This window comes from Arachis ipaensis, chromosome B1, assembly GCF_059453495.1.
Source record: "Arachis ipaensis isolate K30076 ecotype BB chromosome B1, ASM5945349v1, whole genome shotgun sequence".
Classification (NCBI taxonomy): domain Eukaryota; kingdom Viridiplantae; phylum Streptophyta; class Magnoliopsida; order Fabales; family Fabaceae; genus Arachis; species Arachis ipaensis.
In genome coordinates, this window is record NC_142436.1 from 138,077,581 (window position 1) to 138,101,893 (window position 24,313).

General features: G+C 36.5%; 4 protein-coding genes and 1 long non-coding RNA gene across 16 annotated transcripts; 3 read left to right on the forward strand and 2 right to left on the reverse strand.

The window, feature by feature from the left end:
- LOC148578560 (uncharacterized) lies at positions 1–1,501 on the forward strand. The gene has a single exon (XM_088501865.1). The coding sequence runs from the start codon at positions 75–77 to the stop codon at positions 1,302–1,304; it is 1,230 nt and encodes a 409-aa protein (XP_088357991.1). The 5' UTR covers positions 1–74; the 3' UTR covers positions 1,305–1,501.
- A 383-nt stretch (positions 1,502–1,884) lies between these two features.
- Positions 1,885–7,417, reverse strand: LOC107635999 (uncharacterized). 9 transcript variants are annotated; one of them, XM_088501883.1, is made up of 14 exons: positions 7,224–7,417; positions 6,776–6,855; positions 5,661–5,756; positions 5,524–5,557; positions 5,327–5,382; positions 5,149–5,191; positions 4,352–4,441; positions 4,029–4,157; positions 3,465–3,533; positions 3,282–3,384; positions 3,050–3,166; positions 2,824–2,882; positions 2,694–2,730; positions 1,885–2,511 (listed from the first exon to the last, which is right to left on the reverse strand). In XM_088501883.1, the coding sequence occupies exons 6-10, from the start codon at positions 5,182–5,184 to the stop codon at positions 3,334–3,336; spliced, it is 375 nt and encodes a 124-aa protein (XP_088358009.1). In that variant the 5' UTR covers positions 5,185–5,191; positions 5,327–5,382; positions 5,524–5,557; positions 5,661–5,756; positions 6,776–6,855; positions 7,224–7,417; the 3' UTR covers positions 1,885–2,511; positions 2,694–2,730; positions 2,824–2,882; positions 3,050–3,166; positions 3,282–3,333. The 9 variants fall into 9 exon arrangements, with proteins under 9 accessions (XP_088358009.1, XP_088358005.1, XP_088358012.1 ...); XM_088501879.1 differs by having other exon boundaries at positions 3,465–3,529; positions 4,007–4,157; positions 5,661–5,726; positions 7,224–7,362; XM_088501886.1 differs by having other exon boundaries at positions 4,092–4,157; positions 7,224–7,362.
- A 1,640-nt stretch (positions 7,418–9,057) lies between these two features.
- Positions 9,058–10,540, forward strand: LOC148578561 (uncharacterized). The gene has a single exon (XM_088501866.1). The coding sequence runs from the start codon at positions 9,193–9,195 to the stop codon at positions 10,414–10,416; it is 1,224 nt and encodes a 407-aa protein (XP_088357992.1). The 5' UTR covers positions 9,058–9,192; the 3' UTR covers positions 10,417–10,540.
- Positions 10,541–11,119: 579 nt separating this feature from the next.
- On the reverse strand, positions 11,120–14,382 carry LOC107635915 (uncharacterized). Of its 2 annotated transcripts, none has more exons than XR_015902481.1 (8): positions 13,943–14,382; positions 13,300–13,365; positions 12,672–12,740; positions 12,482–12,593; positions 12,244–12,360; positions 12,021–12,079; positions 11,890–11,927; positions 11,120–11,708 (listed from the first exon to the last, which is right to left on the reverse strand). It is a non-coding gene; the product is annotated as an uncharacterized LOC107635915 (long non-coding RNA). The 2 variants fall into 2 exon arrangements; XR_015902482.1 differs by having other exon boundaries at positions 11,571–11,708; positions 11,890–11,948.
- Positions 14,383–15,111: 729 nt separating this feature from the next.
- LOC107635905 (2-C-methyl-D-erythritol 4-phosphate cytidylyltransferase, chloroplastic-like) lies at positions 15,112–23,037 on the forward strand. Of its 3 annotated transcripts, XR_015902479.1 has the most exons (10): positions 15,112–15,242; positions 15,383–15,535; positions 15,613–15,705; positions 15,786–15,857; positions 15,941–15,996; positions 16,255–16,334; positions 16,419–16,505; positions 16,689–17,295; positions 21,471–21,564; positions 21,681–23,037. XR_015902479.1 is itself a non-coding variant. In XM_088501867.1 (8 exons), exons 2-8 carry the CDS (start codon positions 15,470–15,472, stop codon positions 16,770–16,772), a joined length of 534 nt encoding a protein of 177 aa, XP_088357993.1. In that variant the 5' UTR covers positions 15,112–15,242; positions 15,383–15,469; the 3' UTR covers positions 16,773–16,941. The 3 variants fall into 3 exon arrangements, 1 of the variants encoding a protein (XP_088357993.1); XR_015902478.1 differs by having other exon boundaries at positions 21,471–23,037; XM_088501867.1 differs by lacking the exons at positions 21,471–21,564; positions 21,681–23,037 and having other exon boundaries at positions 16,419–16,496; positions 16,684–16,941.
- The last annotated feature ends 1,276 nt before the right edge of the window (positions 23,038–24,313 follow it).

The window sequence follows — 24,313 nt, forward strand, 5'->3', positions numbered from 1 at the left end:
GCCTTTAACTTTCCAGTGCTTTCCTAGTTTTTTGCTGCCGCAGCACCACCAATCTCGTTCGATCGGAGAGAGTGATGGCGGAATTGGATGCTGCTGTGTCAAAAAAACGAAAAACGGAGCAGGTTAAAATGGCGAAGGAAGCGTGCATTTGCCTCGTGTCGTATAAAAAGTTGTTCGTGATCAAACTAAGCAATTTAAAGAAACAAGAAGTTGATGTCAAAGATTGGACTTTTTTGCCTCCACCAGAGTTCGAGTTCGATTTGGATTTGAAACTTCCAGAGCGTGATTTGTGTCCTTTCGAGTTCGACTCCAAGATCTATATGGCGGTGTCCGGGGACCCGGGTAAAAAGGGTAGAAATGCGAAGGACTCCTGGCCTATCTACGAATTCAAATTTGGGGAGGGCAGTTTTGAGCGTGCGGAACCACTGGATGATGCACCGCTCCCTTTTGACGAAACATTCATCGCAAACACGCCAGGCTCCGGCGATGTTTACTTCTGTATGAAATCACAGGTCAAGGTCAAATATTCACCTGACTGTTACGTTCTTTGTTCTGGATCTAGAACTTGGAAACCCTTAATCACTCCTCCGACCGTCAGCGACCCACCTTTCCCATATAACATGTTCGTCCTCGACAACAACCTCTTTTTTTCATCGAGGGGAAAAAGAGACACCTGTTTGGCCCGCTTCGACCCCATAAAAGAGAATTGGACGACTGAGCCGGCTGAGAACAATCTTTCGAATTTCATAAAGGATAGGATCATTACCGGTGATAACTACGGTCGTTTTATTTTTGACCCGTACATTTCTGTGTCCCTTCCGGGTCTTGGCAGCCGCAACTATACCGTTTGCCTCACAAATGAGTATGTGGATGAATGTCCTCCTGAGGCACCTTTGCACAAGGTCTTGGCCATTCTCGTTAACCCCCAGAATGGCCGTGTTGCATTATATCAATACCTTGATGAGTGTTTTGAGGGTATTGATCCCACTGTGGGAGAAGATGTCAGGTTCAATTTTGTTGACCTTGGCAACGGGAAGCTGTGTGCAATACTCTTTGGAGGTCTACATGGTTCCATATCTAATTCATCGGCGCTATGCTTCTCAGTTTTCACACTGTCAGTGGACTTTGCAGCATTGCAACTTGAGGGTGGGGCTCCTCCCATGGAGCGAGATTTCTTACAAGTGACTGTCCATAAGAAGAGTGCCTACACCATGAAGAGCTCCAAGCTTAATGATCGTATACGCCACGCGTTTGTTTGGCCACCTACTAAGGGAGGAAGATTTCAGCACAGGACAACTTTGTGATAGTAACATTTCTTGTTGTTTCTTGTGGCTTGTTATCATCCTTAGTCGTTTTCAATAAGATTATGAATGAACAATGAATTAAATATTAATGTCTTTCAGAAATATGACCTTGCTTGAATTGTGTCTATATTCTCTTTAGCTCATCATACAAAATTACCTCTGCGTTCTGTTTCAACTTTCAAAATACACGATGCATTTTAAATAATTAATTGAAGTTTCACAAAGTTAGAATGACTCTTGTTTGAAAAATTTAGTTTAAAAATTTGATTTCAGTCATATTTATAATATTATCGATTGATTACATTATTGATTTGACTAAGAAAACAAGAAAATAATAAGAATGACGATAAAGGAAAAATAATCTTCCGTCCGGGTTATAAAAATTCAAATCAAGTTTCTAAATGATTGAAGGAAAATAATGATGTTATTTTTAATTTTTTTTAATGTCATTCCTGACATGATTTTTTTAACATTATCAAAATAGGTCATGTTCCTAAACAAAATAAGCTAATGTAGTGGTCAGTTTTAAACAAAGTGCTATAGAGGGGTTCTATGAGTCTATTCTTTCAAAGATGATCATTGCTACAAAATATAATGATACATACATATGGAGTAAAGAAATTTACAAGTCTCATTCATATATGATAATGTACTACTCTGTACAGAGCCCCAAACTAAAACAAAAGATAGGGAAGCAAAAAGTTAAGAACAATAAGTGGAAACCTAAAATATGATGGGTGACCTTATCAACATTTTCTTCCAATACATATTTCACATAACCAAACCATTATCTCCAGCACAAGCAACATAGTTTAGTGTAGTCAGTTCTATTCAAAATCTATTATTTGTTGTACAACGGATTTCAGCTTCAAAAGGCATTTGAGTCGTCAAAGGTGAATTCCCCATGTAAGCACATCTGGTTCTGCATGTAGACATAAACATTTAAGTTCCGATTCACTTGCCCCTGGCCACGTATCTGCGAAAATGGAAATCCATTTTGCATATCTTGCAAGTCATGACTGACAGGGCCATTTCGGTTTAGGCTGATGTTCCGACTTCTGACCTATCCACGTTATCACATCTTCTGACAAACTGGTCAAGAGTTCTCTGCCTTGAAGGGCTATGCTCAATAGTAGTATGCTTTGCAGGGCTACTCAATGGCTGATTATTTGGCACAACTAAGGTGTTCTCATGGCCATCTAAACATCTGATTTTTCAATAACTGAAATTCAGAATGGTTTCTCAAAAACATCAAAAAGTAACTCTCAAATACTACTTGAGTATAAATCTTGACAAAATATGAATATAAACCAGAATGGAAACCTTGTAGCTAAGCATTATGTACATTTTGCATTACATATGATAGTTCAAGAAGATGTAGAAATGTACCTGCCCCAAATTATCCAGTTTGAATTGCACCACATCCCTATGATGTAAAAATTTATATCATCAATGCATAATAAATGTTAAGTCAATGCTATACCAAACAGCGAAAGACTGCAGAAATAACAGAACCTACCATATGATGTCGTGAACCGTATCATTTGCCAACAATTAGTATATATTTACTGATGAGACCTGCAAACAAGAACTAACTAGTCATAAAAACAGAAGAGCACATGTTGTCTTTGCTACTCAAAAATTTAGATGTGAGAGTTCTTTTCATTTGAGATTATCTGTTTTCTTAATGTTGTCATGCAACTAGTAACAACTCTCTCCTTTCTACTTAATGAGTGTGAGAATACCAGGCCAATTCTATGAGCACGATCTTTGGCCTGAATCAGGTCACCTGGAGTCCAGGATTGTTCTGCAAAGCTTGCAGCAGTTAAAGTTAATCCAACTCCCCCAGCTTTAACGGATAGCTGCATGATAACGTGTCACATGAAATCATTATCACAAATACTAACCCATACAACAGAAAAGATGCTTATAACGGAAACAATTGGAAGAAATGCACAACGAAAAATACCACCATACCACAGCCGCTTTGATATAATCCTTTTCCTAAAAATCTAACCAATTGTTGCCTTCATGCACCGGGTGTACCTCCATCAATCCGGATGCAACCCACTTTTTTCTTCTGGAAATTTTCAACAGTTTTTTAAGTGTCTATAATTTCCAATATAAAAAAAAAAATGAGTAAAATTGAAATGGTCTTACAAGAAGGCACTCATGTATCGCATCTATCATTGGCTGATGGTGCGCAAATATAAAAAACTTGCAACCTGCCTGCAGTGATCACAACATATTACACGTGATAACCACCACTAGCCCATATGAAATAGAAAGATGGAAGCAAGAGAAAAAAAATTGAAGCAATCAAACTTTCAAATTAAGCATACACAATGATTTGGGGCGACAGGAAGATGGATGAAATATAAGAATTAACACATAGTCTAGTTTACAGTTCGTGTTTGTTTTGGTCACCACTCAGACCAGCCAACGTTGAAACCAATAATAATTGTGGCATACGTATTAAAATGTCATATGCTGACATTTTCACTACACTGTTCGGCCAATTTAATTCATTCAACTTATGGTCCTACATTAAGGGGCACCGACTGCAATAAAAGCAATAAGAAAAGACCAATTTAACCAACATTGAACATATTTTAAACTATTGGATGATAAAAAACCATGCATCATGGAAGCACACCAATCAAAGGAGATGGCAGGGAAACTAGAGAAGTTGAGAACCTAACTTGACTTTCTTATAGTACATACAGGTGCAGTCACTAATTCTTTGTTGACATTTTCTTGCTTTGAAGCAGCGGAGGGGAGCAATACCTCAATGACAGTTCCGAGATATTCAAGAACAGCAGGAATCTTGGCATCTGCAGAATTAGTATATATCTGAAATCGAATATATCATGATTCAGTTTTGATCATATACCAGTCAAAATGATTTAAACTACTCCAATATTGGCCAAGGCCTGAGAAAATGTTGCAGTAAAAACTATAGACCTATCATAGTTCTAGGTAATAAGAAAAACTTCCAAACAAATTGTACAAGTCAAGATTATGTTCAGGGCTTCGTCCATGCAAACCTTGTTAATCAGATTCTTTTGAGTAAATTTAAGAGATTCAGACTCATCTTTTGATTTGGGAGACTTAATTTTGTCTTTTACCACCTCCAACTGCAGTATAAAAAAGAGAAACCAATATTGATTAGATTTTACCACCTCAGACGCAAACCAAATATGGAGAGCACATATTACCATTTCCAAGTCAAATAACCTAATTTTAGAAAGAAAACTTACCACAATCTTACCAATAAAAATTGGTGAGCAAATTTTTGAACCATTTTCAAAGTGGAAGTTTTAGTAAAATACTCATAATCTAAACAACAATCACATAGTTCAAATAAATGAAATCCACAGTCCACTTTTTTGAATATCAATAACCCTATAAAATGTAAATAGAAAATAATTTTATATGCCCAAAATAAGCATGTTGTCAAGACATACAAGAATTATGTTCCATAACTAACATAAATAACCAGAATATTGTCAAGACATACAAGAATTCTGTTTCACAACTAGTTCAAACATAAATAACCAGAACTGCATGATGCTATACTAGTCTCGAGATATAGATGCAAAACACAAATATGGATGGAATAATGCCAAAGTGACAAAGCACAAGGACCATCAACATGGAAAAATATGTACTGCGAAACAAAAATTTACTTTGCTATAACAGCTACTATATGGATGGAATCCCAAACACTTGACCAGCTTCCCCCCAAAGGAATTATATAAGCCAAGCTCAATTCTCATTCAGATAGAAAATAATAACATCAGTTTCCCAATTATAAAGAAAATGAAAATAGAAGAATTATTACCTTCTCTGCTTCTGACAAGGAAGACAGCGGGAACATCCATAACCTGCAGACTCAAAAATTTTCAAATAAATAAGCCCTCAAAACAGCCAATCCAGAAAACCGTGCTAGGATGAACACACACACTTATTGCTGGAAGAGAGAGAGAGAGAGAGAGAGAGAAGGGGGGGGGGGGATATACCTTTCTTTTGCATTCCAAGAAGCTCTAGGGATTCTCCGAAAAGCAGAAATTATTACCTGCCATGAAACATAGCCTATAAAGAATGAGTATGCAGGAACTTGTTCAAGGCCAAAGACATAGCCCCTAATTATGGAAAATTCAAATTTTTCGATAGAAATATAAAATACAATACTCTTGATGAAGTTAGCATGTGAAACCTGGTCATATTGGAATTTCACCGCAACATGCCCACTGAAATGAAGAAAAAGTTTGACCGAAAACTTCGGCAGTTCTTTAGAAGGCTCATCTGGTTATATATAAAGCCACATATTCAGCTTGTTTTCAGAGTTATTACCACTTCCTGAACACATATTCAGCTTGTTTAGAAGCCACTTGAACCCCTTGGCAGCTTCAATTCCAACTATGATGGAAAATCCAACAAGAAATAAGCCTGGGAAACCACATTTGCAAAACAAACCCACTCAATAATGCTAAATGCTAATCATCCTGCAATCTTATTTCCATCATGTCAAATGAGAGAATGTCATTTAATTCTGCTGAAGTTTGCAAAATTGTTTAGAGATGATTCACTCATTTTTTTCCCTAAATCTTTACCCTATGTTATGTGACATCCTAGACAAAAGAAAGTTCTATATATGTTTATTGTTATGTAATCCTTGTTCAGATGGCCATAAATCCTGAAATGTTCACACGCTAGTATAGTTCAGCAACCACGAACCAAATCTTAACAACTGTTCTCAAAGAATCCAAAATTCCAACCATACAAAAAGAAAGGCAAAAGAAATAAAGGATGATCAAGGGGAGAGAATGAAACATGCACTATTCAACCAACAACCAGACAGTAGCAACTGAGAATAAGTTACATGGCTAGAAAAGTAAATGCCAAATTCAACTGAAGATGCCAGTCTAGGGCAGTATCAAAGCAATTTGCTTAAATGGCATAGATTTAGATACACCATCCACCCACCTCCGGCACATGGAAATAGAGCATATGCACTTGAAAATTTTTAATGATTTCTTACATATGTGCAGTGACACAATTTTATTAATTTGTTTGTTATAGTCTTTAGTCTCATTGACCACAACGGAAATAGAAGGCCATATGCATGTCCACACACATAAAATCTCAAGCAATAACGTCAATTTGGGAAAAATATTCAAAATCAGTCTCCAAAAATTACTACAGCTGTAAATATGATCCAAAAGCAATAACGTGAAATCAGTGATCCAAGTAAATATTAGAATCATCGATCAACAAGGGGCTTATTCAAATCAACTACAAAGTTCTGTGCCATCATCTTGGTATTGAATATGGACAGAGGATTTGGGTTGAAATTCAGACGAGGGTTGAAGTTTGGGAGGATTTGGTTTTGAAACTAAGAGAAACTAAGCACTTCGAAAAAAAAAATTAAGAAAAACAGAGAATTGAAAAAGAGAGTGAAAGCATACTTTCTCTTTTTTCTCCAAACCTCAAACCCTCTTCTTTCCACCAGTAGTGCACCTCTTGTGCAAAGAATTCCTAGAAATACCTGAAACACAACAAACAAACGCATTAGATACGGTATTGCAATTGAATTCTGTGAAAGCATAAAAAAATTTGGCAGGTGCCGTGGAAGCTCCACTGGGAAAGGGCTTCTTCTTCTTCTTCCTTTTTTCCAAAAGATAATTTGTTTCTTCTTCAAGATTAAGTTGGTACAACTTCTTTGAATCAATTATTATAAAATGAACAATTTTAAGAGAATTATTACAATGATTTTACCGACAATGATTTACAACAACATTTAGATCAGAAACAAAGTGAATTAATTGGTTAGCAATTCAACATCATCTCAAAATACAAGGAGAAAGAAAATCTGGAAAAGACAGAACAGGGGAAGCCGACGATGCAGGGACTCACCAACTGACTACGGTCTACGGCTACGGCAAGGTCCCAAAACCAGAAGACGACGAGGATCCCAGGAAAGGCCGCGACACGTGGAGACGCCGGCGAGTGTGACTGAGACGAGATTCGAGTGAGACTGAAAGAGACGAGTGGGCTAGTGTGAGAGAGAAGAGAGAGTTTCAGTCAGAATTGAGAGAGACGTTATATTTGAGAGAGATGTAAGAAAACCCAGGAAAGATAAAGAACACTAGAACAGTTATTTTGAATTTTTTTTTGTTTTTTAGATATGTTCTTTTTTTTTTTGTATGAATGAACATCAGAAATTAAGGTTTATAAAGGAGTGTAAGCATTGACTGTACATCAATAATCAATCAGATGTTGTTTTATTTTTAAATTATTTAAATTTATAAATATAAGTTAGCTCAATTTTAAAATTTGATTAATTTAAAGAGATAAATTTTGTCCAACACAAAGAAAAGGATTTTAGGTCTTTTTATAAAATTAAATAAAAAAATACTATGCGCAGTCAGGTTGCAGGTTGCAGCGATATTGGCGTGGGATGCATCCGACAGGCTATGGGATACAGCGACGCGGGATGAGATTGTGGCGGCGTGCACGGACAGCGGCCGAACGGCGTTAGGAAAAACGGCAGTGTTTGATGTATCGAAATAACCGTCTCCAGTACCGACGACGAGTTTTGGGAGTGGACCGGAGATTGACGACGACAAATTTTAAACATGGACAAAAAATTAGAATATTATGGTAAAATTGGAAGTAATCAAATATAGTACGAATGTGTATAATTATTAATTCTAATTTTTTAAATTTTAAAATTTGTAATTAAATAATTAATTAAAATTTAAATTTAAATTTTTAATTTTTTTAAATTTATTGTTTATATTGTTTACCATCATTATTATTTTCTTATATTTTCACATATACTTTTAATAATTAATTTTTAAAAAATTTAGAATCTATTTAATAATAATTACATAACAACAATTTTTAACTTTTAAAGTAAGTAAATTAAATATAATTGTTGTGCATGGATTAATCTGAAATTTTTTTAAAAATTTAACTGTATGAGAATATATTTATTATAAAAAATTTAAACAAAATTATTAAAATAAAATTAAAATAAATAAAATTTAAAAATACTTTTAAAATTTTTGCTAAATTTCAGTGACAACAAAGGAAATCACTTAGATAAAAATACTTAAAACGTCTTTTTTTTAAAGATGTTTTTTATCAATTAAAATTTAATACATATAATCTATTAAACTGTGTTATTTTTGTAAAAATTAAATCAGACAAATTAATTTGGACGAAAAATCGATAAACAAAACCTTGAACTGATTTAAATTAATATTCTTTTTATAGAAAATAACTACCATCATTCTATTTTAAAAAATAACTAAAATATTCCTATTATATATATATATATATATATATATATATATATTAATATTAAAAATCCTAAATCTTAACTCTATAATGACATAGAAAAAAAAAAGGTTAAAATTTAGGGATTTTCAAATTTTATAATAATAATAATAATAATAATAATAATAATAATAAGAGTATTTTAGTCTTCTTTTATAATAGAATATTGTAGTTATTTTTTATAAAAAAAAATTTTAATTTAGACCGATTCAAGGTCTTAATTTAGACCGATTCAAGATATAATTTATCGATTTTTTGGCCAAATTAATTTATTTAATCTAATTTTGATAAAAATAACATAGTTTCATCAATTATATATATTAAATTTTAATTATTTAAAAATATTCCTTTTAAACGTATTTGAGTGACTTTCCCAACAAATATATTTTATCCTTTTTTAATTCCTTTTTGCATGGAGCAAGAAGCCCCTATCCTCATGTGCAGGCATTTCACTGAGGGACCTCACAGCCTTTAACTTTCCAGTGCTTTCCTAGCTTTTTGCTGCCGCAGCACCACCGATCTCGTTAGATCGGAGAGAGTGATGGCGGAATTGGATGCTGCTGAATCAGAAAAACGACAAACGGAGCAGGTTGAAATGGCGAAGGAAGCGTGCCTTTGCCTTGTGTCGTATGAAAAGTTGTTCGTGATCAAACTAAGCAATTTAAAGAAACAAGAAGTTGATGTCAAAGATTGGACTTGTTTGCCTCCACCACTGTTCGATTTCGAGTTGAAACTTCCAGAGCCTGATTTGTGTCCTTTCGAGTTCGACTCCAAGATCTATATGGCAGTGTCCTCGGAGCCGGGTAGACTTGGGATTGCGAGGATCTCCTGGCCAATCTACGAATTCAAATTTGGGGAGCGCAGAATTGAGCGTGCAGAATCACTGGATGATGCACCGCTCCCTTTTCACGAAGCATTCATCGCAAACACGCCAGGCTCAGGCGATGTTTACTTCTATATGGAATCACAGGTCAAAGATTCATCTGGCTCTTACGTCCTTTGTTCTGGATCTAGAGTTTGGAAACCGTTAATCGCTCCTCCTACTGTCAGCGACTCAATTCGATATAGCATGTTCGTCGTCGACAACAACCTCTTTTTTTCATCGAGGGAAAGGGGAAGGGGAAGAGACACCTGTTTGGCCCGCTTCGACCCCATAAAAGAGAATTGGACGACCGAACCCGCCTCTGTTAACAATCTTTCGAACTTCATAAAGGATAGGCTCATTACCGGTGATAACTACGGTCTTATTACTTATCACCCACACATTTCTGTGTCCCTTCCGGGTCTTGGCAGCAGCAACTACACCGTTTGCCTTACAAATGAATATGTGTTGGAACCTCCTAAGGAACCTTTAGACAAGGTCTTTGCCATTCTCGTTAACCACCAGAATGGCCGTGTCGCATTATATCAATACCTTGATGTATGTTTTGAGGGTATTCAACCCACTGTGGCAGAATTGGGCAGATTCAATTTGATTGACCTTGGCAACGGGAAGCTGTGTGCAATACTCTCTGGGGGTCTAGTTTATTCCAAATCTAATTCATCTGTGCTCTGCTTCTCAGTTTTCACACTGTCCGTGGACTTTGCAGCATTGCAATTTGACAGTGGGGCTCCTCCCATGGAGCGAGATTTCTTACAAGTGACGGTCCATAGGAAGAGTGTCTTCACCATGGAGGACTGTGGGCTTACTAATCATATGCGCCATGCGTTTGTTTGGCCACCTACTAAGGGAGGAAGATTTCAGCACAGGACAACTATGTCATAGTAACATTTCTTGTTATTTCTTGTGGCTTGTTATTATCCTTAGTCGTTTTCAATAGGATTACCAATGAACAATGAATTAAATATTAATGTCTTTCAGTAATATAATCTTGGTTGAATTGTGTCTATATTCTCTTTTGCTCGTCATACAAAATTACCTGTGCTTTCTGAGATATTTGCATTATTGCTGCTGATCATATTAAATGATCAACTCACTGCTTTCTATTTCAAAATACATGATGCATTTTAAATAATTAATTGAACTAATAGTCCACACGTATTATGTCAAAAGAAACATGTTTCACATAAAATTAGAATGACTCTTGTTTGAAAAAATTAGTTTAAAAATTTGATTTGAGTCATTTATAATATTGTCGATTGATTATATTATTGATTAGATTAAGAAAATAAGAAAATAAAAAGAATGTCCAAGTTACAAAAATTCAAATCAAGTTTCTAAATGATTGAAGGGAAATAATGATGTTTTTTTTTTTTTTTTTAATGTCATTCCTGACGTGATTTTTTTATTTATATGTTTGTATAAATTTAGGGGAAAAAGTAACATTATCAGAATAGGTCATGTTCCTAAACAAAATAAGCTAATGTGGTGGTCAGTTTTAATGGAAGTGCTATAGAGGGGTTCTATGAGTCTATTCTTTCAAAGATGATCATTGCTACAAAATATAATGATACATGCATATGGAGTAAAGAAATTTACAAGTCTCATTCATATATGATAATGTACTACTCTGTACAGAGCCCCAAACTAAAACAAAAGACAGGGAAGCAAAAAGTTAAGAACAAGAAGTGGAAACCTAAAATCTGATGGGTGACTTTATCAACATTTTCTTCCAATACATATTTCACATAACCAAACCATTATCTCCAGCACAAGCAACATAGTTTAGTGTAGTCAGTTCTATTCAAAATCTATTATTTGTTGTACAATGAATTTCAGCTTCAAAAGGCATTTGAGTCATCAAAGGTGAATTCCCCATGTAAGCACATCTGGTTCTGCATGTAGACATAAACATTTAAGTTCCAATTCACTTGCCCCTGGCCACGTATCTGTGAAAATGGAAATCCATTTTGCATCTTGCAAGTCATGACTGACAGGGCCGTTTCGGTTCAGGCTGATGTTCCGACTTCTGACCTATCCACGTTATCACATCTTCTAACAAACTGGTCAAGAGTTCTCTGCCTTGAAGGGCTATGCTCAATAGTAGTATGCTTTGCAGGGCTACTCAATGGCTGATTATTTGGCACAACTAAGGTGTTCTCATGGCCATCTAACATCTGATTTTTCAATAACTAAAATTCACAATGGTTTCTCAAAAACATCAAAAAGTAACTCTCAAATACTACTTGAGTATAAATCTTGACAAATATAAATATAAACCAGATTAGAAACCTTGAAACTAAGCGTTATGTATATTTTGCATTACATATGATAGTTCAAGAAGATGTAGAAATGTACCTGCCCCCAAATTATCCGGTTTGAATTACACCACATCCCTAAGATGTAAAAATTTCGATCTTCAATGCATAATACATGTTAAGTCAATCCTATACCAAGCAGCGAAAGACTGCAGAAATAACAGAACCTACCATATGATGTCGTGAACCGTATCATTTGCCAACAATTAGTATATATTTACTGATGAGACCTGCAAACAAGAACTAACTAGTCAAAAAAACAGAAGAGCACATGTCTTTGCTACTCAAAAATTTAGATGTGAGAGTTCTTTTCATTTGAGATTATCTGTTTTCTTAATGTTGTCATGCAACTAGTAACAACTCTCTCCTTTCTACTTAATGAGTGTGAGAATACCAGGCCAATTCTATGAGCACGATCTTTGACCTGAATAAGGTCACCTGGAGTCCAGGATTGTTCTGCAAAGCTTGCAGCAGTTAAAGTTAATCCAACTCCCCCAGCTTTAATGGATAGCTGCATGATAACGTGTCACATGAAATCATTATCTCAAGCACAAATACTAACCCATACAACAGAAAAGATGCTTATAATGGAAACACATGGAAGAAATGCACAACGAAAAATACCACCATACCACAGCCGCTTTGATATAATCCTTTTCCTAAAAATCTGTAACCAATTGTTGCCTTCATGCACCATGCACTGGGTGTACCTCCATCAATCCAGATGCAACCCACTTTTTTCTTCTGAAAATTTTCAACAGTTTTCGTAAGTGTTTATAATTTCCAATATAAAAAAAATGAGTAAAATTGAACTGATCTTACAAGAAGCCACTCATGTATCGCATCTATGATTGGCTGATGATGCGCAAATATAAGAAACTTGCAACCTGCCTGCAGTGATCACAACATATAACACATGATAACTACCAATAGCCCAAACGAAATAGAAAGATGGAAGCAAGAGAAAAAAAATTGGAAGCAATCAAACTTTCAAATTAAGCATACACAATGATTTGGGGCCACTGGAAGATGGATGAAATATAAGAATTAACATATAATCTAGTTTACAATTCGTGTTTATTTTGGTCACCACTCACACCAGCCAACGTTGACACCAATAATAATTGTGGCATACGTATTAAAATGTCATATGCTGACATTTTCACTACACTGTTCAGCCAATTTAATTCATTCAACTTATGGTCCTACATTAAGGGGAACCGATTGCAATAAAAGCAATAAGAAAAGACCAATTTAACCAACATTGAACATATTTTAAACTATTGGATGACAAAAAACCATGCATCATGGAAGCACACCAATCAAAGGAGATGGCTGAGAAACTAGAGAAGTTGAGAACCTAACTTGACTTTCTTATAGTACATACAGGTGCAGTCACTAATTCTTTATTGACATTTTATTGCTTTGAAGCAGTGGAGGGGAGCAATACCTCAATGACAGTTTCGAGATATTCAAGAACAGCAGGAATCTTGTCATCTGCAGAGTTAGTATATATCTGGAATTGAATATATCATGATTCAGTTTTGATCATATACCAGTCAAAATGATTTAAACTACTCCAATATTGGCCAAGGCCTGAGAAAATGTTGCAGTAAAAACTATAGACCTATCATAGTTCTAGGTAATAAGAAAAACTTCCAAACAAATTGTACAGGTCAAGATTATGTTCAGGGCTTCTTCCATGCAAACCTTGTTAATCAGATTCTTTTGAGTAAATTTAAGAGATTCAGACTCATCTTTTGATTTGGGAGACTTAATTTTGGCTTAGAAACCAATATTGACTAGATTTTACCACTTCAAATGCAAACCAAATATGGAGAGCACATATTACCATTTCCAAGTCAAATAACCTAATTTTAGAAAGAAAACTTACCACAATCTTACCAATAAAAATTGGTGAGCAAAATTTTGAACCATTTTCGAAGTGGAAGTTTTAGTAAAATACTCATAATCTAAACAACAATCACATAGTTCAAATAAATGAAATCCACAGTCCACTTTTTTGATAAGCCCCATGAACAATAATACATAATGGGAAACAACATGAAATGGAAAAAAGAGGATAACTTTACCCTTTGAGGACGGAATCGGAAATGGGGTTTGGTGGGAAGGGTTGGGAATGGTTGGCAGACAGTGGTTTTGAAAAATGATGTTGTTGTAGATTGAATTGTTGAGAAGAAGGAGGGGTAGAAGAGTCGCGAAGTTGAGCAATTTTCTGGAAAGCATGGCGTTCAAGAGAATCGAGTTCTTGTGCGGTCCTCTACCTCCACTTCAAACTTCTTGGGTGACAACTCTTGATACTTGCCAAATTGTTCCTTCGCCTCGTCATTCCGATCAAGCAAATTATAAATAATTTTTTTGCAAAAGGTGTGAATGGAGAGCGCCTCCTTGTCCTGGCCGACTTCAAGCTTCTGCTCTAGTAGCCACTTCAGCTCACTCACAACTTCAGTCTCAGCGTTTTCGATACTGGATTCTTCCAAAATCTAAGGAGACAACTCTTGTATTAGAAACTATTTAACAAATCATTCCGATTTCTATTTATGAAAACTTTTAATTTTTTAAAAGAAAAAACGGTGAATCCGATTTTATATTTTCAATTACAAATTAGTGTATTGAATTTGATCAAATTAAAAAATTTAGACGTCTGATTTGTTCCTTTCTTCAAATTACCAACATAAAAATTACTTTCCGCCTAATTCAACGGCTAATTTTTTTATATGAGGTTGATACCTGAGTTAGGCTAAGTTATAAAGTATTGGAGGATATATAGTGTTGTAACATCGTTTAATTTTTTGTTTTAATAGAAAAAATCTGATCGTTCGATTTTATTGTAGAGAGAATACAAATTGAACCATTCGATTTGTGTGGAGTACTGAAATCAAATCCAGAATTTTCTGTCTCGTCTGCCACGTGAAACTAGTACACAAATCGAACCCAAAATTTTCTATATTCAATCTGTCCGATTACAATACCTCCAATCGAACGATTCGATTTGTCTTACACAATCCTCATATCCTGATAAAACACCATATACCTCCGTAATCCTACCATACACCAACCCTCCCTTCATATTAAAATTAAAAAGTTCTAATTCAAAATTGGAGAAACCAACTTGGACCAAATTGATCCTACCATAATTGACTTGTATAGGTAATATGGGTCCCACAATCACAGAGTGCACCAATCAGCTTCATCCAACTCAGTTCATCGCCTATGAAAAATATTAAGTTTCTTTGGCCAAAAATGAAATTACCAAAAAAAATCCACCGTGTTACTAGTAGTCGTCTACTCTGCGTCCTATCCGAGTCTCTCCGCTGTCTTCTGCTGTCGCCGGAGCTCATCGGTGCGAGTTCTGCCATTGCGTCATTTCAGGTAGGCGTCCCCCTCGGCCCCTCTCTCTCAACTTCAATTCGTTGCTATTCAACTTGAATTGCTCATGGTTGTTCTGCTTTTGCTATGATATCATATACATATACTGTTAAGTATTAAGAATTGAATTGTTTGTGGACCAGGCGAGGCAGTTATTGTTTTGAGAATTGAGATGGCGGTTGTTCAGTTTCAAGCTACTATGTGTCTGAATCGTCCCCTTGGCTGTTCTGATGGGCGTCTATGTTTTGCAAGACCTCATCATTTCCTTCCCGAGAGATCCTCCTTCCCAAATGCAGGCAAGTAAAGTCAACGCCTTTTCAATTTTCTTTCCTTGCCATTTGCCAATCAACTCATTGTTTCTTTGTCTTGTCAGCGCTTCAAATTGCCCCCTTCAAGGACAAATGCTTCCATTGCTAAATCAACTGTTACTCTCTGCTCTACCCAATCACAATCCCAAACTCCCCAAGTAAGCTACTTACAAATCCTTACAATTTCATATCATATCATATCATATCCTTCAAATTCTCTCTGTCTGTTGTTGTGCAGGAGTTGTATATTGTTAAAGAAAAAAGTGTCTCCGTTGTCCTACTCGCTGGAGGCCAGGGGAAGAGGATGGGTGTCAGTTTTCTTTCCTCTTGTTATGTATTTCAAACAATTTTTTCTCACACTCACTCATTCATCTTTCTTATCGATCCAAATAGGCTAACATGCCCAAGCAGTATCTTCCACTTCTAGGTCAACCAATTGCACTCTATAGGTAACATCTCAGTTATAATATAGTATTGAAACTTATCCTAATCTTAATGTTGGACCACCTATTGATGTTCAGTATGATATTATTGATGCTAAGACCATGATTTCAAGAGACATAATTGGCACTCTATTGATTTTGTTTGGCCTTTGTATCCTCTTATGCTTTATAGTCTGTTTCATTCATTCATTTATTCATTTACAATATGACTTGATATATATATATATATATATATATATATATATATATGTCAATCCTTTGTAGTTTCTACACTTTCTCACGCATGGTTGAAGTGAAAGAAATCATTGTCGTTTGTGATCCTTCATACAAGGACATTTTTGAAGGTTTCTTCCCTTCCTCCTTAGCTTAAGTTCTATAAATCATATATTTGTGTCTTGGTTACTAATAATTCTTTTCTTTTCCCTCAGATGCGAAAATGAATGACAAAGTAGAACTTAAATTTGCACTTCCAGGAAAAGAAAGACAGGATTCTGTCTACAATGGGCTGCAGGAATGTGCAGTTTATTTTTCATTCTTCTGTTAATTTATTTAAGGGGGAAGAGTGGGTTTAAATATTAATGATTATAATTTTTACCCCATCTTGGTTTATTTCTTAGCTTTTCTTTCCAAAGAATGATAATTAGGTTGGAGTAGAATACTAAAATTTTTAATATCTAGATATCCTTTTCCTTTTGCAGGCTGTTGATTCAAATTCGCAGCTTGTTTGCATTATGACACGTGACATAACCATCCAACTTAACATGTCACGTGTCGCTGACTGACACGTCATCATATCATTATGTGTGTCCAAACCATGAGATAACACGTGTCACCAAAGATTCACATCAACGCATCGTTAACGGAAGATGGGACAGACACTAATATGGTGCAATTTTTTCAATTTGGGAGAGACGTAATTGATAGAATTGAAATCTCAAGAACGTTTTGGTACACGACGTTAATCTCCATTTTAGGGATTTATTCGAGAAAGTATATTCTGAGGCTTGTCGCGCCAGGAGGAGCAGGCGGCGGGAGGAACGAGCTAGAGTGCGACAGTATCTCGAACCTTCCGTGGAGAGTGACAACGGAGACGGGGACCGTGGGCTCCCAGATGGTAACACTGGTGATGGTGTCATTGCCGCTTAAGATGCAGATCTTGAGCTGGCAATGCTACGCGTAGTGGGTGGCGCCGTCCAGGACATCGAAGCCACTCGCGACTTTGAGGATGTGTTTTGTCGATTTTTAGCAAATCAACGGTGGTTCGATATCTAGTAGTTTGGGAGCGAAACCTACTCCTCTATGCAGGTACCAGTTTTCTAAAAGTGCATCAAAGTGCCTTCGATTAGACGGGTGTTGAGAATACAGATAACTTAAAAGTTATAAACCAATAAAAAGAACAAAAAGATAAAGTTTTCGAAAGGGAAAATGTACTGAAAATGGAAAGAAATGCATTGAAATTAAAAGAAAACAATAGAATGCCTTCGACTGAGTCAAAGGACTTTAACATGAAAATTTAAAATGCAAAAAGATAAATTGGACAAAGAAGATAAATAGAACTTGAAAGATAAATTTACTTGAAAAGATAAAGTTTACAGAAAGATAAATTGAAAGAGTAAAATATGGAAGGAACCCTACAGAAAAGTTACTCGATTGCAGACTCAGGAATTCCTTAAGATATGAGTGTGCTTGAGTGTTTTTCTGAGTAAAAGTTTCAACCCCTATTCCCTAAGATCTCCTAGTTTTTATAACCTGCTTTTAGTAACTGATAATTAATTACAATTAATTAGAAAATCACAGCATTGAATATGTTTCCTTGGTAACTGTTCCTGCCTAAACGTTCCCCCTGATTTCCTCGCGTGATAGAAGCCTTTAACTTCTCTGCTACCATAACTACCCGAATCTCTTATTCGAATAAGCTATTCGATTATCTGACGCAAGTCCCATGGTCGATTTGACTTGCTCGATTTATTGAAAGGTGGGCCTTGAAATCAAATCTGTGTCAAAAACTTCCATTTAATGCTTGCGTGTATGTCTTTTCGAAAACTACTTATATCTTTGATCACTTTACCACTTCGAACCCTTTGTCTTTATCAAAAATATTTTTCGATCAACAAATTGCCCCCTTGGATTAATGTGTTTTACCTTCGAAAACATTACTGGAAGATAAAACACTTAATCCACATTCAAACTTCCGTTTTCAAATCAGTAATAATTATCATTTAACCTCCCATTAATACTGATCCACTCGACACGTTTTTCGAAACTCACGCCTTTCTCTTTCTTCCACTTCATCTTCTTTGCGAAGTTACCTCTATTCGCATTCCTTCTACAGTAACGGCTACGGTAGCTCTTTAAATTCATCAATCTCACCCCTGTTCAAATTTTCTAAACTCATTGCTCTCTGAATTTCTCTAACATCAAACTTCCTTACAGAATCTTTAATCTTCTGTTTCCTTTTCCTTCATCTTACAATAGCCGCATCCTCTTCTCATACTGCTACCCAAGACAAAGGTAAAGGTCATGCAGTAGCACCACCGGCTCCTCCAGCCCTTCGTATACTAAACCAAGTCAATGATGAAGTCATTGACGATCCTCAACTCCAAATTAACAATGCTAGAATCTTAATTCCTTTCACAATAGGCGCGGATACTCACTGTTTTCTCGGACCGATTGAATCCCTAGAAAAGGCGAATAAAAAACTTTCTTTCTTTCCAAGTGCTGAAGGAGAACATCTGTTGATTAATCAGCCTTTCAACACCTCCTACTTCATTAATAAAAAACCCTTCAGAAATAATCCAAAGATTAATCCTCGAGAGTTCAATTTCACAGCCTGGTACTAGCGCCTTGAACCCACAAAGAGTGATGATTGGGGGGGGGGGCTTTAGGAATTCAGGAACTATTAAGACTCTCCCATTTCTCACTTATAACGCTCCCTTGGATGATCGGGGCTGTGACTTGTTTTTGGAACAGGACAACCAACAGCTTCCACCTCCCTTGTGGAATGATAGGAATGTCCCTTCTAGACGTAGCCGCTATCACAGGGCTTCCAATAAACCCACCAGACTGTACTCCTAACATGCAGCCGAAGCGTCAATATAATGTTGTCTTGACCAACTCCTACAGTGATTTTATTACTCATAACATGGGCGTGGAAGGCACTGATGTTACAGACGATGAACACGTAGCCTTCTTGTTCTACTGGCTAAATGTAATCCTTTTCTGTTCTCGAAGCGTCCAGATGTCAAAGCTCTTTCTTCCCTTGGCTGGTCTGCTTCACGAAGGGAAAGTTCTTAATCTGGCCAAACTTCTTTTAGGGCATATTTTTGAAGAACTTGGTCAATTCGTTCATTGTCTCCGAGACAACAGTATCATCAGTACAGGTGGCCCTCTTTGGCTTCTCCAACTATGGCTTAATGCTATTTTCGAAAAATTCATGACAAAACCTGGAGGTGGTAGTACTGATAAACATCATATTGAAGGTTTTCGATTAGCTGATTACAAACCCAACTTTCCAAATACACAATCGGATGAAGACCGATTCTGGGCTGTTTTTTCTCTCTTCTATTCCTGTGGCACCTGATCAACCACTTTTACAACAACATCATGATCAAGGGCACTCCACATCCCATGATTCAATTTAAGTCACGGGGTCTATTCAACCACTTCAGACTGTTTTTCCACCTCCTCATGTAACACAGGTGGTTGATCTAACAACAGATCCCTCGCAGCACTCTCCAATAGACACTCAAATACTTGAGTCGAACTCACCAAACAATCAAGCTGCAATTTCTACTGAGAACCGAGCGGCTCCATACTCCGATTCTGTCTCTCGAGTTGCTGAAACAACAAATTCAGATTCATCTCGATCCAAAGTTTTAGAAACTCCTCAAGGGTTTTCCAGCCCTCCTCAACAAGCTGGATTTCAAACTCTCCCTAGATCAGGTTCTGGAAATTCAGGAGCTTCTACCATACCCACAAGTGCTACATTGGCTAACTTGATCTTTGTCTTAAATCGAGTTATTCAAGAAGACGAAGTGCCTGTTCCTGCTCCAACACTCCCTAGACTTGCTTCATCCAGTTCTCCATTCGAATTGGATGTTGATACTCGAGAGCAACTCCGGTTACTTCTTAAACTTTTGGATCATCCACCGGATGCATGGATCAAAAATACCCTTCTCAATCAGCTTTTATCTGACTTTTTAAACTCCACTTTTGAACTCCCAGCTTCTACTCCCTATTCTGCCTGTAAGGCCCACATTGGTTGGAGAGAGGAACGAAGTATGCCTTATAAGGGTGTGGATACCTCTCCCTAGCATGACGCGTTTTGACGAGTGAGTGTGGGGGGCTTCGGCTATCATCCCTATCGTCAAAGGCAAAACCGTGAGGCCTTGTGTGCCAAAGCGGACAATATCGTGCTAGCGGGTGGTCTGGGCTGTTACAATATATACTTCCATAAATCTTCCAATAAACTCATGGAAAATAGCATTCATTGCTCGCTGATACGTGGGACCAGCATTTTTCAATCCAAAAGGAATAACCACCCATTCATACGTGCCTAACGCTCCAGGAAAACGAAAAATAGTTTTTGACACGTCATCTTCGGCAATAAAGATTTGGTTATAACCTGAATAACCGTCCATAAAACTTAAGATTTCATTTCCTGCCGCAGAATCAATTAACATATCTGCCATTGGCATAAAATATTCATCTTTTGGAGTAGCATTATTCAAATCTCGGAAATCAATGCATACCTTTAACTTCCCATTTTTCTTCATCACAGGAACAATATTCGAGACCCACTCAACATAACGAGTAGTTTGAATGAATTTCGCTTTAATCAAGCATTTGATTTCTTCCTTTATTTTTCCATTGATTTCTGGAGCAAAACGTCTCGGAGTTTGCTTTACGGGTCTAGCATTCGGTTTTAATAGTAATCGACGTTCCACAAGGGAACGATCGAGACCCGGCATCTCGTGATAATCCCAAGCAAAACAATCCTTAAATTCATGTAAAAGATTAAAGAGTTCGGTTCGAAAAGGATCCATGAGATCTTTGCAGATATATGTTATTCGAACATCATCAAGAGTCCCTAAATTAATTTTTTCTAAGGGATCTTGGTATTCAAACCCTTTATAATAATCATCATCTCTTACTGAATATTTCTCTAAACCCAATGGTTCCAAATCATAGATGCAATCAAAAGTGAATCAATATCATCCTTAGAATTAGAAAAACTTGATCATTAATACTACTTTGATTTTCTACACAATGGGCCTGAGCCACTAAATCGGCAGTTTGACTTACATCATTATTGCCATTACATGAAGCAGTAAAATTATAACTAACTCAACTGAAGACGCTGAGTCGATACAATTATAATTAGAAATACTACTAACCCTATGTGATTCTACTTCATCAGAAGAATCATCTTTATTTTCTACAGAATAAAAATTACTTAAATAATTATGCAATGTTACCAGGTAATCGGAAACTCCTCAACGTGGTCCATAGTGCAGATCCACAAGACCTTCAAGGCAGACAATCCCAACTAGTTGGAGTAAAACCTAAATCTGGGTAACGTTTAGAGGCTTCAATTTAGGATTATACATCTTGAAATCAATATGCATTTGTTCGACATAAATATTCGAATCTGCCTTAAAGATCTCAGGTTTGCCATCCTTTGACCACAGAAGAACACTTTGATGCACAGTGGAAGGTACTGCACCCACACCATGGATCCAGTCTCGTCCCAACAAAGCATTATAGCTTGCTTTTGAAGGAACCACCACAAACATAGTGTTCCGCTCAGATGATCCAACCTTCACGGTAGGAGTTACCAATCCTTTCGCCAGTGTCGATACCCCACTAAAATCCATCACAACAATATTTGTGGGGACCAAATCATCAGAATGTTTACCTACTTTCATTAACATTCTCTCGGGTAAAAGACCGATTGCTGCCCCACCATCAATCAAGACTTTGTTTACCTTAATTCCACTCAAAGTAGTGGTCATATGAAGTGGGCGAAGATGAGACATCTGCTTCTTAATAGGCCGAAGGAAATACCATGGCTCATCCTCAATTCGAATGAAGGAAAAAGCTTCTTCATCCTCCATATCATAATCTTCCTCTGGGTCACCTTCATACTCACCCAGATATTCGGTCGGAATTATCGAGATTGTACCAACCATGTCATCATCTCCTTCTTTAAAGTAATCTTCTTCATCATCAACTTCTTTACCTTTATCGACTGATAAACCCATATTTTATGATATATTTTATGCTTAGTTTGAGTGATTTATTCAATCCTTCACCCACTTATTCATATTAATTGCATGGTTTTACTTTCCCTTCCTTATTATGTGATGTATGTGAAAAACATGTTTTCTATGCTTTAAAATTAATTATTTTAATTACCTTTATTTCCATTCGATGCCGTGATTAGTGTGTTGAGTAGTTTCAGATCTTCTAAGGCAGGAATGACTCAAAGGATGGAAAGAAAACATACAAAAATGGAAGGAAAGCACAAAACGGAGTTTTTGGAGAAATTGGCATCCACGCGATCGCATGGACGACGCGGCCGCATGCCAATTGCGAAGAAGCAGTGACGCGGCCGCATGACTGACGCGACTGCGTGAAAAGAAAAACTCCGAATGACACGACCGCGTGACCCACGCGGACGCGTGACAGATGCCACGCACCAGAAATTGCAGAAAACGCTCATAGCGATTTCTGAGGCCCTTTTTGGCCCAAATCCAAGTCCAGAAGGCATAGACCAGAGGTTATGAAGTGGAAGAATACATCCATTCAAAGAGAGTCTTCACTTTAGTTAGTTTTCATGATTTAGATTTAGTTTAAAGAGAGGTTCTCTCCCCTCTCTTCTCTCTTTAGGATTAGGATTTAGAATTAGGATTTTATTCGCTTTCCGGATTATCTCTTTATCAGGTTCAATATTCCTTTTATTTACTTTTGCAATTTAATTTATGAATTCTTCCATGTTATAGATTACTCTTTTGAATTAATGTTATTTGAGGTATTTCAGTTTAATCTTGCTTTATTTTATTTATGTTGCTATTATTCCCATCTGAAGACATTTTTATTCCAGTAGATTTACTTTTCTCCTTTTGGTCTTGGTTAAGAAATCAGTAACTCAGGAGTTATCAAACTCAAACATGATTGATAATTGTTATCTTTGTTAATTAAACTGAACTTCAATAATCCCAATCTTTTCTTCGGAAATAAATAGGATCCGAAGATCAAACCAATTAATCCCTTGACCTTCCTTTATCTTAGTAAAGGTTAACAAAGTGGAATTAAGATTCAATTCTCATCATCATTGATAAGGATAACTAGGATAGGACCTCTAATTTCTCATACCTTGCCAAGAGTTTATTTACAGTCATTCATTTATTTTACTTGCCATTTAAATTGCTTGTTCTTCATTTACTTTAATTGCTAATTAAACTATTCACTCCTCATTCTCAAAACCCCAATTTACAATCTCCATAACCAATAATAAGAACATACTTCCCTGCAGTTTCTTGAGAAGACGACCCGAGGTTTGAATACTTCGGTTATCAATTTATTTAGGGGTTTGTTACTTGTGACAACCAAAACGTTTGTACGAAGGGATTTCTGTTGGTTTAGAGACTATATCTACAACGCGACTATTTTTATAAAATTCTTTACTAGCAAAAATCCTAACGTCAAAATGGCGCCATTGCCGGAGAACTGCAATCGTGTGCCTTATTATTGGTTATTGTAAATATTTTTCTTTTACTTGTTTATTTGTCTTTATTTTTCTCCTCTTTATTTCTTTTTAGCTACTATGAATTCTCACCCCTTCTGCTTTGAGTTTGGTTCTAATGTTATTGAAAGGAATGTAAGTTATAACAGGAACATGCATCAAGGTCAGAGCAACCAAAGATGGATAGAGCCAAGAGGATCTGATCAACCCTTTAGGCAACAACACCCTCCAAGATATCATGGACAAAGACCATTCTACAATGCATACCAAGAAAATAGACATGGTGGACAACCTTGTAATCACCAACAAGCCCCACCCTGTGCTTATAGGCCATCCTCTCAACGTAACTTCGAACCACCACACTCACAAGCTCCTTTTCACCATTCGCCACCACATGATCCACATTTACCCCGATTCCAATCCAATTACTCCCAAACACCACCACTTCTGCCTGTACTATATCCAAATCTATCACCCCGAGAATCAGAGGTTCGCCTCAAGAAAACAGTAGATCAACTTCAAACAACCCTTCATCAACTGGAGCAAGCAGTAAGGCAATTATCTGCTAGATGTTCG

Excerpts from the sequence above, each read along its gene's own strand:
- LOC107635905 (XM_088501867.1), top strand. The coding sequence starts at position 15,470 with ATGGGCGTCTATGTTTTGCAAGACCTCATCATTTCCTTCCCGAGAGAT. Across the intron at positions 15,536-15,612 it reads ATCCTCCTTCCCAAATGCAG|CGCTTCAAATTGCCCCCTTC; the intron begins GCAAGTAAAGTC and ends TTGTCTTGTCAG. Across the intron at positions 16,335-16,418 it reads ATACAAGGACATTTTTGAAG|ATGCGAAAATGAATGACAAA; the intron begins GTTTCTTCCCTT and ends CTTTTCCCTCAG.
- LOC148578560 (XM_088501865.1), top strand. The coding sequence starts at position 75 with ATGGCGGAATTGGATGCTGCTGTGTCAAAAAAACGAAAAACGGAGCAG.
- LOC148578561 (XM_088501866.1), top strand. The coding sequence starts at position 9,193 with ATGGCGGAATTGGATGCTGCTGAATCAGAAAAACGACAAACGGAGCAG.
- LOC107635999 (XM_088501879.1), bottom strand. The coding sequence starts at position 5,184 with ATGTTCCCGCTGTCTTCCTTGTCAGAAGCAGAGAAG. Across the intron at positions 4,158-4,351 it reads AAAAGAATCTGATTAACAAG|ATATATACTAATTCTGCAGA; the intron begins GTTTGCATGGAC and ends ATTCGATTTCAG. Across the intron at positions 3,530-4,006 it reads ATGTACTATAAGAAAGTCAA|GTTGCAAGTTTTTTATATTT; the intron begins GTTAGGTTCTCA and ends CACTGCAGGCAG.